Here is a 13,970-nt window from a genome sequence, read left to right on the forward strand (position 1 = left end):
ATTGACATAGACACACTACTATGTATAAAATAGATAACTAATGAGAACCTACTGTCTAGCACAGGGAACTCTACTCAGTGCTCTGTGGTGACCTAACTGGGAAAGAAATCCAAAAAAGAGGGGATATCTGTATACATATAGCTGATTCACTTTGCTGTACAGTGGAAATGAATACAACATTGTAAAGCAACTATACTCCAATAAAAATTAAAAAGAAAAAAAGATTATGAAAGCAGGAAAAATAAATAAATCCATCAAATATAGCTCCATTATAAATTAATCAACCACTATCACACATATACTATATAAACAATAACAGCCTATACTAAGAAGTTATTTCTTCCCAGACTCTAATTAAAATGTATATTTTACTCAATCAGGCTTCATACATCACCTTCATTTCATTACTGCATTTGCATTCAAGTGGTATTGGAGGTGTTCATGTATTATGGATGCCATTCGTGTTCACTGGTTGTGCCCTGTAATATAGGTCTCTATACTGGAGTTTTCCTAAAGCCATGAAGCTATAGTTTATGAGCCTATCTATAGATCCCTTTGCCCATTCTTTTTAAAATTCAGTATATGTGTATATCAAAATTATGTTACTACTATGTTTACTGTCATGTTTTTTTTTTTTTCCTTTCCTATTTTATTTTGTGAAAAAATCACCAAGCACTATGCCTGGCTCATTTCATATTTGTTGAACTAATGAATATAGTTCTTTGTTCCTTGATCCTTGCCTCAGAAGTCATATGACAGAAAGTCACGGGAGAGAGAGGAGTGCCATGAGTAGAGCGTAAGGATAGAGGGGCTACAGGTGAGGGTGCCGCAGCTTTTCCAAATTCCCCTCTGCTGAGCTAAGTTGTCCTCAGAAAGCCTCTAAAGTGTGTCAAAGATGATGTACAAGCTTCTCGTGTTCATATTTTATTACACACACGATGCACACGCACACAGGTATCTTTTCCTCTCCATTCTACCCCTGGAAATTTAGGGTGTCTCTGAAATGCTACCTGCTTTACCTCCCAGCGAGTTCTCCTAGAACTCGGTCCAGCTTTACTTACTGTCGGTGACCGGCTCCATACAAAATCCTAGCAGAGCATGCAAGAAGTCCACTACGTTATTGAGAGAGTCTTTGTTCACATAGTCCCTCATGGTTTGTCGGAACTGCATCTTATCTAGCTTGTATAACTTAGTGAGGCAGTTCTGGGCCTGCAAGGAAGGAAGAAAAGTGAAGAAGTCACAGGTACCAGCTTAAGCTACAGGGACACCAGTGGTCTGCGACAGAAGCCCTCAAAAGGCAAACATTTCCATCCATCCCTGCCGGCTGCCGCCCACCAACCCCGCCAGCCCCTCCTGTCTGAGAATGCATTGGGCAGAGACAGGTTGAGCAGTACTAGGTATATGACTTGGAGAAGGGCTGCTCCTCAGGAGAAACCCCAAACTAGGGGCTAGTGCTGTCCCAGAAAGAGCTCAGTATTTTTGCCAAGATCAAGATTTTAAGATCTCAAGGAAAAACTTAAAGTGTAAAATTTAGGTAGGTGATAGGATTGGTCATCAAGGTTTAGAAAACCTCAAAGGGTTTGTGCCATGGGAAGGAGCAGGCCACTCCCATGCTCAGCTGTCTTGAATTTAAGTAGATTTAACAGATGGTGTGACGGGGCTGTAGGAAGTGCTTTGTCCAGAGTCCTCTTATATGGTCAGGAGGGAAGGATCTTTGAAACATGAAAGAGGCATAAAATAAAGGCAAGTCTAGTTTGTTGATTTTTGTGTCTGCTTCTGAATGTGGAAGTTTGGTATTTAAACAGAAGTTGGTCTTCAGGATACGAAAAGCAATTGACCATTCACTAGGCCCTGCTACTCAAAAATATATTTCTTATGATCCAGCAAATAATTTTGCCATCTAGCAAAGAAAAAGGAAGTAATCCCCACCATCAGAACAAATAAAATCACATTCATTGGTTGGAGAAGGCCACAGACAGGATGCGCTAATACTGAGACCCTTAGACGTCTCCCTAACCCTCTCTTACTACTGAGAGAAAAATCACATTTGTGCAGTGCTTTGCTGTTTAAAATGCGTTTCTTGCTTGTAAGTGCATAACGACATTGGACTTTCACACCTTCTCTGTGATTTGAAGAGGTTCCCTATATTACAGCAGAAGAAACTGAGACTCAAAGAAGTCAAGGACTTTGCCCAAGTTGATACACCAAGTTTCACAGCAGAGCCAAAATTAGAAGCCAGGGTCTTACCTCCTTATAGTGGTTATTTCTCCTATGATATAATAGTCACATGAATAGTTTAGATAGTGATTGTTGAGGAAAATGTATCTAGATAACACCTACTTTGAAAAAAGATTTAAGATGACCAATAATAGAGATTAGTTGATATCTTGTGGAGAACAAGATCATCATAAAAAAGAAAGTCCTTAACAATGGAATGAAATCAGAAAATGATAAGAGAGAACTCTGGATTGAGGGGAAAAAGCTAAAGATCAAATGGGAGGGGACTTCCCTGGTGGCGCAGCGGTTAAGAATCCGCTTGCCAATGCAGGGGACACTGGTTCAAGCCCTGGTCTGGGAAGATCCCACATACCGTGGAGCAACTAAGCCCGTGCGCCACAACTACTGAGCCTGCACGCCACAACTACTGAAGCCCGTGCACCTAGAGTCTGTGCACTGCAACAAGAGAAGCCACTGCGATGAGAAGCCTGCGCACCACAACGAAGAGTAGCCCCTGCTTGCCGCAACTAGAGAAAGCCCACGGGCAGCAACGAAGACCCAATGCAGACAAAAATAAATAAAATAAATTTAAAAAAAATAAAGAAGGGAGGGGTGGCTGGGTGAGGACAACCTTAAAGGAGGATAGAGAAATTTGGACAATCAGACAGAAGCAAGGAAGTTACATCCCTGAGAAAGCAGTCCCTGAGAACTGGGACTTATTGATGGGCCTTAATGGTGGCCCAGAAGAAAATTTAAGTTACATGACCATTTTGACAAATCAAGGCCCAGAGAAAGATTCTTGGAAAACTCGAGAGGAAAAAGGAAGATTATAAAAGGTTGAAAACTGTAATTAGCAATAGGCATCCTGGTGTGACCTTGTTATAGTCTCTCCATCTGTATCACAAAGTCAGGCGGATTGATTTTTTTTCTTCCATTTTTCCTTTACTCGGTCATAGAAGATTGGGAAATTAGGTGTTAACCAGAGGTTACTGGTTGCTAGCTGTAAAGCAAACTTCTTTTCTTATAAAATAAATGATTCTTGCTATAAAATGAAGCCTGTAAAGTACTTCTTGCTTCTCTGTAAAATACACCAAAAAATGCATTGTTTCAAATCTGCTCTTTAGAGGCTATTAGGACGTCTGAATGAGTTCAATCAGAAGTTTAAGCAAGAATCAGAATATCAAACCATAAGCATTTTGATTCTGAATGAATATTTTAAACTTCTCCAAGAGATATAAAGAGTGAATTCCCTTTCAATAATTTGGGACAAGCTAATGATTAAACTATCCCAGGAAACATGCTGGAATTGCTAGGCACTTTGATGAACATCATTGCAGTACTAATCTGTTTATTAAAAAAATAAAATATAGAGGACCTGATCTGGTAGAGGTAAGAAATATCTTTAATATATTAAAAGTAACTTCTGACAATCTAATGCCAGAGAAATCTGGAAATATCTAGCTTCCTGAATTAGACATTCCCAGGGAATATTGCTCAAATTTCTCTCTCGGGGCTTCCCTGGTGGCGCAGTGGTTGAGAGTCCGCCTGCCGATGCAGGGGACACGGGTTCATGCCCCGGTCCGGGAAGATCCCACATGCCGCGGAGCGGCTGGGCCCGTGAGCCATGGCCGCTGAGCCTACACGTCCGGAGCCTGTGCTCCGCAACGGGAGAGGCCACAACAGTGAGAGGCCCGTGTACCGCAAAAAAAAAAAAAAAAAAACTTCCCTCTTGGACAAGGTGTTTACTAAGCATGGACAAGTAAGTATAATCCCTATAGTGAGTACTGAACTGGGCTACTAGAGAATAGAGGTATTGCCACGTAAATCGACAAAGTTGAGAAGGCAGGTAGAAAACTGGACATCCTGACAGGAAATATTCAGTACTCTTGAGGAAAGAACACATGGTGATTAAGCAGTAACAACAGCCTCTCAAGTGGTTTCTGATCCAACTAGCCCTACCTTCTCCTATTCTAGAAAGACAGGTTCTGATGTCAAAACGAGTTTATACCTCCAACTACAGCACGACACTTCCTTTTATATTTTGATGCTTGATTTCATAGAATTAGTTTTCTGCATGAGGAGTGATGTGGTTTTAGCCTTGAAGGCGTTTATTCATACTGTGATAGAATAAAAATCAAAGATCAAAAATCACATACACGTGTGCAGAGATGGGGGCAATGTCAGCTTTCTACTGCCTTATTACTTATTATTTTGATTTCTTAAAATTTGGGGCCTCAAAATCTAGATCTTGGTCAAAGTTTTCAAGTTTCAGAATTTAGAAGTTAATTACTACGAATAAAACTCCCCCATGCAAATAATTAATATAATACAACACAAGCGAATATAAACGAAAGAGAATGATATACAGATGCATAGATAGGTAGATGATAGATTAGGAAAGTAACCCAGCATGCTAAGGCTGTGTGAACGTTTCACGACAAAACCTAATACCAAGGAAAAATGGGCTGGCATTAGACTTTGGCATGATCCTAAAACTCTGCTAAGATATGCCAAAAGGTTTCCTGGTCTCAAATTTGCATCAACCCCTTATTTTTAAGGGAATATTTTCTTATTATTTCAGTTCAAGAGTATGTATGAGGGCAACTGTTGCAGTTTGGACTTGTTGTGGAGGTGGGTTATTGCTCAAGTCTTAAGTGAACAGTAGTCATCAGTGGAGGCAAATGAAAATGAGCTGGAATTACATTTCCATGTTCCATTACAGAATTATGCTTTGCAAGCCTGAGCGCAGAGTTTCAAGTTTCACACAGTTCAAAGAGATATGATCTCAAATATTTAGTAGTCAAGGTTCATTCTCAAACAAAGCAGCCAGAAAATGACTGGCCACTTTTGTAGTCCTATTTTGTCCCAATAAGGGCCATTTTCCATATCTAAGAACAACAGACCAAGTCCTCAACTTTGGTCCCTTTTTCTAATATAACGTATGCTTCCATAGTGCCCAGGCAGGTGATTAAAAAGTTATTTGCCACGGACTATCAGAAGCTTGCTAAATGTATTCATTTTTGCAACGTTCTTTCAAACTCGAATTCACATGTTCCAATTATACACTCTTTTACCAGTTGGGAGTTGGCCTGCCCAGGCAGGAGGCAGAAGTGGTTTTCCCAATTAAACTTTCCTAAGCCTGGGTTTTAGATGTCTTGAGATATCTTGTGGGAATCCTCCCACCTTAAGACAGCATTAATTACCCTTACAAAATACAGTATTCTTCAGGGAACACTGACCCTCATTGTCAAAGGACTCATGCCTAATTTGGAGGGAGGGAAGAAGAAGAGGAAATGGAATCTACTTTAGTTCTCTTACATTCTCCCGGAATACCTGGTGTCTCAGACGATCCCCAGAGAGCCCTCGGTGTCCTTCTCCGCAACCATAGGCACATCCCAGAGACTTCACTATTTTGATGAGCATGGTTAGAGCAAGCCTATGGTTGCTGACGGGCGTACTTTCATCCTAGTACCCATGAACGAGAAAGAAAGAAGATTCGGTTCATTTAGTCACTAGGATTCTTTTGGTGCTAAGACTCTATTTTATTATTAAACCAAGTTTCTATGCTTTGCAGCAAGCCCCTGCAATTTGGGAAACAGAATTGTCAAGGGCTCAACAGGCAAGCTAACTTTTCAAAACTCTAGAACGGACTTACGAGAAAGAAAATGTTTATGCATTTTGAACACCCTCTAGTGCTACAGGATATGAATGCAGACCTCTTTATTAGAAGACATGCTTTCGTATCCTCGTTAGACTATCAGAATAACTGTCTAGAGAGAGACAGTGTGGACTATCAGTGAAGAAAGCAAGTAGATTTTCCAGAAGGTACCCTCATCAGCAGGCTTCTGTTAATATCACCAAGCAAGAATTATTGCTAAATTTCTGGAACTGATCAAAGTCTGAAACTGTGAAATCATGTGGCAATTTCTGACATTTTCAAAGGACTTTTCTAATTTTATACCTTCGTTATATTGTAATATTCATGCACAAGCAAAGAGAGAATATGTAAAAAAAACTGTAAATATTCAGCATGGTTCTTTGAGGCTAAATCGGAAGCCCTCCCGAGGTGAACTGTGAGAAGTGTTATCATGCTCTCTCTTGACTCATTTAATCCTTGCTCTTGGTGAAGAACATAGCTTCCAGAAAAATGAACTTTCTTGAATTATTTCCAAAGAAGCATAAGGAAACTGTTGCTAAGGAATGATGCAGATCCCAGCGTGGGAGTGCCATTACCTTCAGGAAGCTCCAACATTCCTCAGTCCTTCTAGCTACTTTCTGCTGTCAGCACAGCCACTGCGGACCTGAGAGTCCAGCTCCCGTTCCTTAATTGCGTATGACAGTAGGTAAATGAACTAATCTCTCTGTGCTTTAGTTTTCTCACCTGTGAATCGAGGCTCCTAATAGCTTCCCTTCCTACTTCATCAGCTTACTGTGCCAAACAAATGAAATAATGAATAAGAATTGCTCTGTAAATTGTGAAGGCCTTTTCCATCTTCATATGCTCAGGTTGATACATAAACTTTGGGGCCATCCACATAGAAAGTATACTCAAAAGCAGGGAGGGTGTGAAAGGGATGGGGGTTATCTAGACACCATGTGCTGTTCATTATGTGATGGGGTAGGCTCTCTGCTCCCCTAATGTTATATAATTGGTCCTTTTTTTCTAACCAAATGCTCATGTAGTGGATGTGGTGCTGGACTCCAGAGATGCCCCCTTCAGCACTGAACATTCATTCTCTGAGCCGCTGGGAGTATTGATGGATGATAGCTCTCAGGTGAGTCCCTCTCCAGGCATTGCCCTTAGCTAAAGAGACCTGCCTTGATCCAGGTTATGCTCTCCTCCTGGAAGCAGTCTGCCTCCAATGGCTGGTCAAGAGCATAAAGAGTGTGTGTGGGGAGGTGTGTGGAATAAAGTGGGCTCCCTTACTTCACCCGGGGATTACCTTGAAGAGCCATCCCGTCTCTGGAGCTCCCTGTGTGATGGGCTGAAGTCTCTGTTACAACTACACTGCAATTCAACTTCTCTCTCTGCCCCATCCTGCTTCTTTTACACCCCACAGACGTTGATCCTGAGCAGACACCCCAGGAAACCTCCTGTGTGCATATCTCCTTGTCTGAGTCTGTTTCTTGCGAACTCTACAGCTCAGATGCTTGTAAATGGAAGACTCAAACGTACACACACACAGATACATACATTTATTTATTTATACATGCGTACATACATACATACCAAATTCAGAAATGTTTTAAATTCAAATCTTAGCTCCATAACCTTGGGCAAGCTACTTAACCACTCTGTGCCCTACAAAATAAGAATCATAAAAATATGTATTTCACAGTTTGTGAGGTAAAACATGGAAGGCATGTAATAATAGCAAAACCAGTGTTAATTATTATTTCTAGGTGTGGGGCACTGCTATCTACTGGGGACAACATTGCGCAAATTAGAAAAGGCACTCCTCTCGGTGGATGAACTAGAAAAAGGTGAATCCTCTTGGTAGATGCAGCCCTTGGGTAAACAGCTTGGTGAGCAGAGCTCAGACTGGATTTCAGTCCTGTCTGGACTCCTTAGGCGAGAGCCCTTGTGGAGTACACAGCCTGCACAGCCAAAGGTCACCCTGGGTATGGGCTGATTTGGAAGATTGGCTTACATACATTTAAAAACTATTGATATCATATGTTCCTTTAAAGCAAATTCCTAGCTCCAAAAGCTTTTTGTAAATATCTATTTGTATTTCTTTGGACCTTCAGATGTCCTTGCGATTTTGGCTCCTCTAGCAGAAGACATTCAGAAAGTTGTATCCAGCTACAGGCAGAAATCAGGACAGATATTAAATAACATTTCAAGCTCTCAGTACCAGTTAGTGGCAAATATAGAAATAGAAATTAGATCTTCCTTTCTGAATTAATCAATTCCCGCATGCTCCTGGCATTACTAGGTTGCAAAATTAGATAAACCTCCTGATTCCACTGAAAATAACAGATGGGATAGAGGCAGAACAGACCTGTGTGACTCCCAAGTACAATGTATCTGACCTACGGTCAGGTATGATTTTATAAATTCTCTGTATTACAAAGAATATTATTCTGTAGAACTAACTAAAAAACATTTGTATCTTTGGTGGCTGTTTTGGAGAACACATTATCTGACTCTGTAAAATCCCATCCTGATTTGGTTAAAGTAGCATTTATATTATCAAGTAGCATTTATATTATGAAGTTTCTAGTATGACAGCTAGATTTTAAATAGGTAAGAGACTTGCAGTTCTTTAATATGAAAGTAGATGAAAACACTACTTTGGGGACTTCCCTGGTAGCGCCGTGGATAAGACTCCGTACTCCCAATGAAGGGGGCTTGGGTTCGATCCCTGGTTGGGGAACTAGATTCCACATGCATGCCACAACTAAGAGTTTGTATGCCACAACTAAGGAGTCCACGTGCCGCAACTAAGGAGCCCGGGAGCTGCAACTAAGGAGCATGCTTGCCACAACTAAGACCTGGTGCAACCAAATAAATAAATATTAAAAAAAAACAAAACCAAAAGAAATCCCCACTACTTGGGTGAAATTTTTGAACTAAAAACAAAAACAAAACAGAAACAAAATTCTAATAATGAACTTCAGAGATCCTCATAAACATAACAAAGCCCTCATCAATTTAGGGAATATCTAAGCTTTACTGATAAGAGCTTATCAAAATTTCACAACTTTAATTTTTTTCTATTTTCCCCTGAATATTATGACATAATAACATAGCACTATTCTCTCTTTGAGTGGCCACCTAAATTGACAGGTAAAAAAATTGAAAATTTAAGAATCTCACTGTTTGCTGTGTTTATAAATTTGGTCCTTATAACTTGTATTTGTTTGCTAATTCCTACATAACTGTTGATTGAATAATTCCTTAGATCTTAGGATTCAATATCAAATCCCTTGTGATCTATATCATCATTTAGATAATTTTCATCTACAGTAAGATCTGAGGATCCTTGGATTGTCTTCAGTGATGTTTGGGAAAGTAAGAAGTTGGGGACCTTAAGTACCAGAAGATTCTATTAGAATTGGAAAACATATACATGATTGAGGCAGGAGAAGAAATCCTAAAGAAAAGCTTAGGTTCAGGAACCTAAGAATATTGGGGCAGAAATAATTAGATCAGAGCCCACAAATATTGGGAAAAATGAGAGTAGACAATCAGGGAAGAAACAGAGATGATTAAATGCACATTAAACATGCATCGGGTAGGACTGGAAAGAGATGGAGAAAAAAATATGAAAGAGGAAAGAGCACTGAAACACTTATTCAGATGTAAAAACCTGATAGCCTACAAGAAAATAACAATTTATATTCTAGATAATATGTTGGTGGTAGAACTCTGTACAGTGAAATCTTATACTTCTAAACACTTGGCCTGATGTGTAGATTGTCACCTGTTAGAGATTCAAATCTCTTGTTGATTTCAATTCCTTAATAGCATTTTCCAACTAAAACCCCAAATTGAAATCAGCATAAATTATATGGGTTTAAGCTGTAGTAGTTCTTATTTAAAATTCAAATTAAAAGAGAAAACTAATTAATGACATTAAGCACTGAGATCATAAATCAGGTGTTGTCAAGTCAAAGGGAATTAAATTCAGGAACAATCAGTAATAAGAAAGCTAAGGACACCTGGAAGTGACACACTGAGACATAAGAGAACCAAGGCTAGTCTTCCAAACCAACACCAGCAAAGCAACTAACTAAACAAAAATTTTCCCTTTCTTTCCCTTTACCTGTGATTGAAGCAGGCTACTTAAAAATGTGTTCCTTAAATCAAGAGAAAGAACTTTATTTAAATTTTTTCAGGAAAATTATACTGCTTATGATGGACTAAATGTTTGCGTCTCCCCCAAATTCATATGTTAAAGACCTAACCCCCCAGGGTGATGGCATTTGGAGATGTAGCCTTTGGTAAGTAAATTTTAGGGTTAAATGAGGTCATGAGAGTGGAGTCCTGGTACAATAGGATTAATGCCCTTATAAGAAGAGACACTGGAGAGCTTGCTCTCTCTTTCTCTGCGTGCACATAGAAAAAAGATGTCATGGGAGCACATAGCAAAATGGCAGCCACCTACAAGCCAAGAGAAGATGCTTCAGAATGAAATCTACCTTGCTGGCACCTTGATCTTGGACTTCTCAGCGTCCAGAACTGTGAGAAATAAATTGCTGTAGTTTAAGTCACCCAATCTATTGTATTTTGTTTTGGCCGCCTAAGAAGACTAGAATGCCACTCCATTAGGTCAGACCCTGAAAGTTTTGAGAGAGGGACTGTTGTTGGCAGACTGAGAATTATGGCAATGTAGTGTATCTGAGATATTCTCTTGCAGAATTAACATAACCAGGGAATTCGTTCTAACACTGCTTGGATGGCAATGGCTTCTGAATGTAGGATACAATTTCACGTAACTGTTTTTACTAATACCTGCTGAGAACTTAATGAAGAGATTTCTAGACTCACCACTTTCATGCTCTAGTGACTAGCTGCTATTCTGAGTCAACAAATTGCTGGCAAGAAAGATTTGGAAAGAAATCAGGAACAACATTTCAAGAGGACACAAAATGTGGTCCAGTCATACCTTCTCTTGGTTCTTATCGTTCTTCTCATGGGGGCCTCCTCCACCTCCACCTCCATCACCTCCTCCACCTCCTCCATTACCACCTCTTCCTTCTTCTCCTCCTCCATCTCCAGCTCCACTAACTGAAGGGCCCCCAAATCCAGAGGTGGAACTTCCAGATACTCCTTTGAACTGGAACGTTCCCTCACTTGGTCTTTTTTCCACAGTCACGTTCTCCTTGTTTTCACTCTTCTTTCTGTTCTTTTCTACACAGGGCACCACACCAAGTTGAAGCAAGCATTCCACGATGTTCAGTGCCACATCGCAGATGCGAGAACTGATGTCATGGTTAAGGACAAGATAAACAGCCTTCAGAACCACCTGGGGGAAGACAAAAGTAAACTGAGAGTGATTAAGTTACTTGAATTACCTCTTCCTAAATAGATTTGGTTATTCCATTTAATATATTTCCTTTAGGCTGTTCTATGCACTTAAGCATAAATAATTCAGGTAATTTTCAGATGATCTTATTAAGCTGCATTGGGACCTTGTGTATGTGCTTAATATAGAGTACAAATCACCCAAGGAATTAAAAATGTATAAGTGTGTTATATCACTTAAGGACTCTAAGACTTGCCATAATATAGACAGTTAATGGAGATAGCAAAACATAATGAATTAATGGGAGAGTAATTATTTGCCCAAATGGAAACTTGTTCAACTGATTTTTAAAATCAAAGTGTTTTAATTCCCTGCCAATAATGCTTTCTACCAATAATGGGTGAAGGGAAATGGTTTCCTTACGCACATAATAGAGGAACATTTGCACATTCGCAATTGTATCATTATCTACGTTCAATTTTAAAAGCAAAATATTTGCATGTTTAAATTATGTCCTTATATTGATTTTAAAATTTTAAATTATTTGCTGACACAGTTTCCCTAATGTGAAATTAAAAAATTGTGTGACATATATTTGTAAAATATAACAACCCTTTCATTTGCTAATAACCATAATTAAGACAGGCATTCTTGAGAATGCAGGTTTAAATGTTTTAATGGACTTCTATTCATTTTCTCCTGCTATATGAGTGGTTTATAGTCATGCTGCTTATATAACAAAAGGAAACAAACTGAGAATTTTTTATTTCCATTCTAGGAAAGAAGGACTTGGCGTGCGTGTGCGCGCATGCGCGCATGCACACACACACACACATTTACTATGTGTATTCAGGATTCAGTAATGCTTTTAGATTATAAAATTATTCTGAGATCAGATCAAATCTAATGTAATGCTTAAGAAAAAAAGAAAAGAAAAGGTGCATCTAAGATGGGTGATACACTTGTGAAATTTTTTTAAAAAGGGTAGCTTTTTCAGGGACTTCCCTTGTGGCACAGTGGTTAAGACTCCACACTCCCAATGCAGGGGGCCGGTGTTCGATACTAGTCAGGGAACTAGATCCCACGTGTATGCCAAAACTAAGGAGGCCATGTGCCTCAACTAAGGAGCTGGCGAGCCGCAACTAAGGAGCCTGCCTGCCACAACTAAGACCCAGCACAACCAAATAAATAAATATTTTTTTTAAAGGGTAGATTTTTCGTTTAAAGGCTCAACATTTCTAAGAATTTATATGCACATTTTATTCAACACTGTCAAAACTGGGCCAAAGATTCAATATCTTTCAAGCTTCAGTAAGAAAAATTCTTGCTCCTTACAGAAAGATCAAGCATGCCATTCTTGTGGACAAAGTTATTGGTCCCATCAATATGTTCTGTGTCTTCCAAGTAGCTGTAGTTTATGCAGGAGTCTGTGAGGCTTCGAGGCAGGTTTGCACATGCCAGGGGTTCATGTGGCATCTCAGGTATAGGCACCTGGTTGCAGAGCTTCCTCATATGCTCACTGAAAAAGTCTGCATAGCCTACGTTAAATGACGCCAATGTGGTATTGAAGGTTGCAACTGTGATAGTGGAGATCTGGGATCGCACTAAAAAAAGGAAAGCAATGTCTTAGTTTTCCCCATATTAACCTACGACATCATGTTAGACAGTTATACTACTATTTAAATAATGACCACGATCACAGCATTAGCAGATATTTGACTAATAGTCTCAAAGCTATTCTCAACTCCCATGATGTTAAGTCATGTAATATCTGATAAACAATGAAGGCTATAGAAAATGTGAATTCTTAACTGGCTTCCTTGAGACCCAGGCTAGAATTTTTTGTCTAACAGGTGCATTTTACTCACTGTTAGATGACAGACCCTATTGGTATAGTTAAACCAGTTTGGTTGAAGTATTCCCCACAAGTAAATAGCTGTTAAAATATTTGGTTTTATCTAGTATATTTAGGTAACAGCAAACAAGAAATATTCTTTTTCACCTTTGCTTAAGAATAATGGAACATAAATTTGTGGTGGTAACTAATAGATGTCATCAAATACTTGAAGTACAGCCCAGGGAAAAGAGGGACTAAATTTATGCTCATAGGTTAAGAGCACAGAATAAGAAACCCCCATCTTGGATCCCATCCAGAGACACACATTTGCTCCACAGAAAGCACAAAATAGCGGCTGTCTGGAAAGGGAATAGGTGGTCTTGGAAGGCAGGGACTTTCCTCCCACAGAAAGTGGACAAGCCCTTCAGAGGGACATCACAGATGCCCTCAAGTTTCTCCAAGCTCTGTAGGTCTATGCTCTTTCGAAAACAACCATGAATGGCTTGCCCTTGCTTTCCCTGAGAGGCATGGTGTTCATAGTGTGCTATCCAATAGCTCTTGCTACTGAGGAAATTTTAAGAATGGCTCACAAGTAAATTATCAAGCAATATAATACACGAATGCAATTTTTCAAAAAGCACACGGAGCCAGATTACAATGAAAATGGAACATGGAATAAAAACAGGAAACGGAACCTGGACGCCCACCTGTAGCGGCCGCCTCCAACCCACCTTCCTTGACGGTGTTTTCCCCATGGCTGTTGGAGTGGTCCGGCAGGTCGCTCACCAGCGTGTGATGAGAGTGAGAGTGCCTGCCGCTCAGGCTCTCCATCTCAGTGGCCGCGTCCGAGCTGCCCCGCCGGGTAAATTTCCCTGAGATGGACAAGAGCACCACAAGAGGGTTTGAAAATCTGAAAGATTCTCTGCCAAGATTCTGTCTGT

The 13,970-nt window shown here is 39.9% G+C and overlaps 1 protein-coding gene across 11 annotated transcripts in view; it reads right to left on the bottom strand.

Annotated features, from left to right (window-relative positions):
* The window catches only part of UNC80 (unc-80 homolog, NALCN channel complex subunit), a 243,086-nt gene that overhangs the window by 184,810 nt on the left and 44,306 nt on the right, over nt 1-13,970 (bottom strand). For 5 of the 11 annotated variants that reach the window (XM_060301882.1, XM_060301885.1, XM_060301881.1 and 2 more), the window contains exons 11-15: nt 13,737-13,901; nt 12,528-12,796; nt 10,833-11,192; nt 5,536-5,682; nt 1,062-1,209 (exon numbers count right to left, since the gene is read on the bottom strand). In XM_060301882.1, coding sequence (XP_060157865.1) covers nt 1,062-1,209; nt 5,536-5,682; nt 10,833-11,192; nt 12,528-12,796; nt 13,737-13,901 — 1,089 coding nt within the window. The remainder of the gene's footprint in view (nt 1-1,061; nt 1,210-5,535; nt 5,683-10,832; nt 11,193-12,527; nt 12,797-13,736; nt 13,902-13,970) is intronic. The other 6 variants (XM_060301889.1, XM_060301888.1, XM_030853245.2 and 3 more) reach the window with 3 other exon arrangements.

Source organism: Globicephala melas, chromosome 7 (assembly GCF_963455315.2).
Source record: "Globicephala melas chromosome 7, mGloMel1.2, whole genome shotgun sequence".
NCBI lineage: Eukaryota > Metazoa > Chordata > Mammalia > Artiodactyla > Delphinidae > Globicephala > Globicephala melas.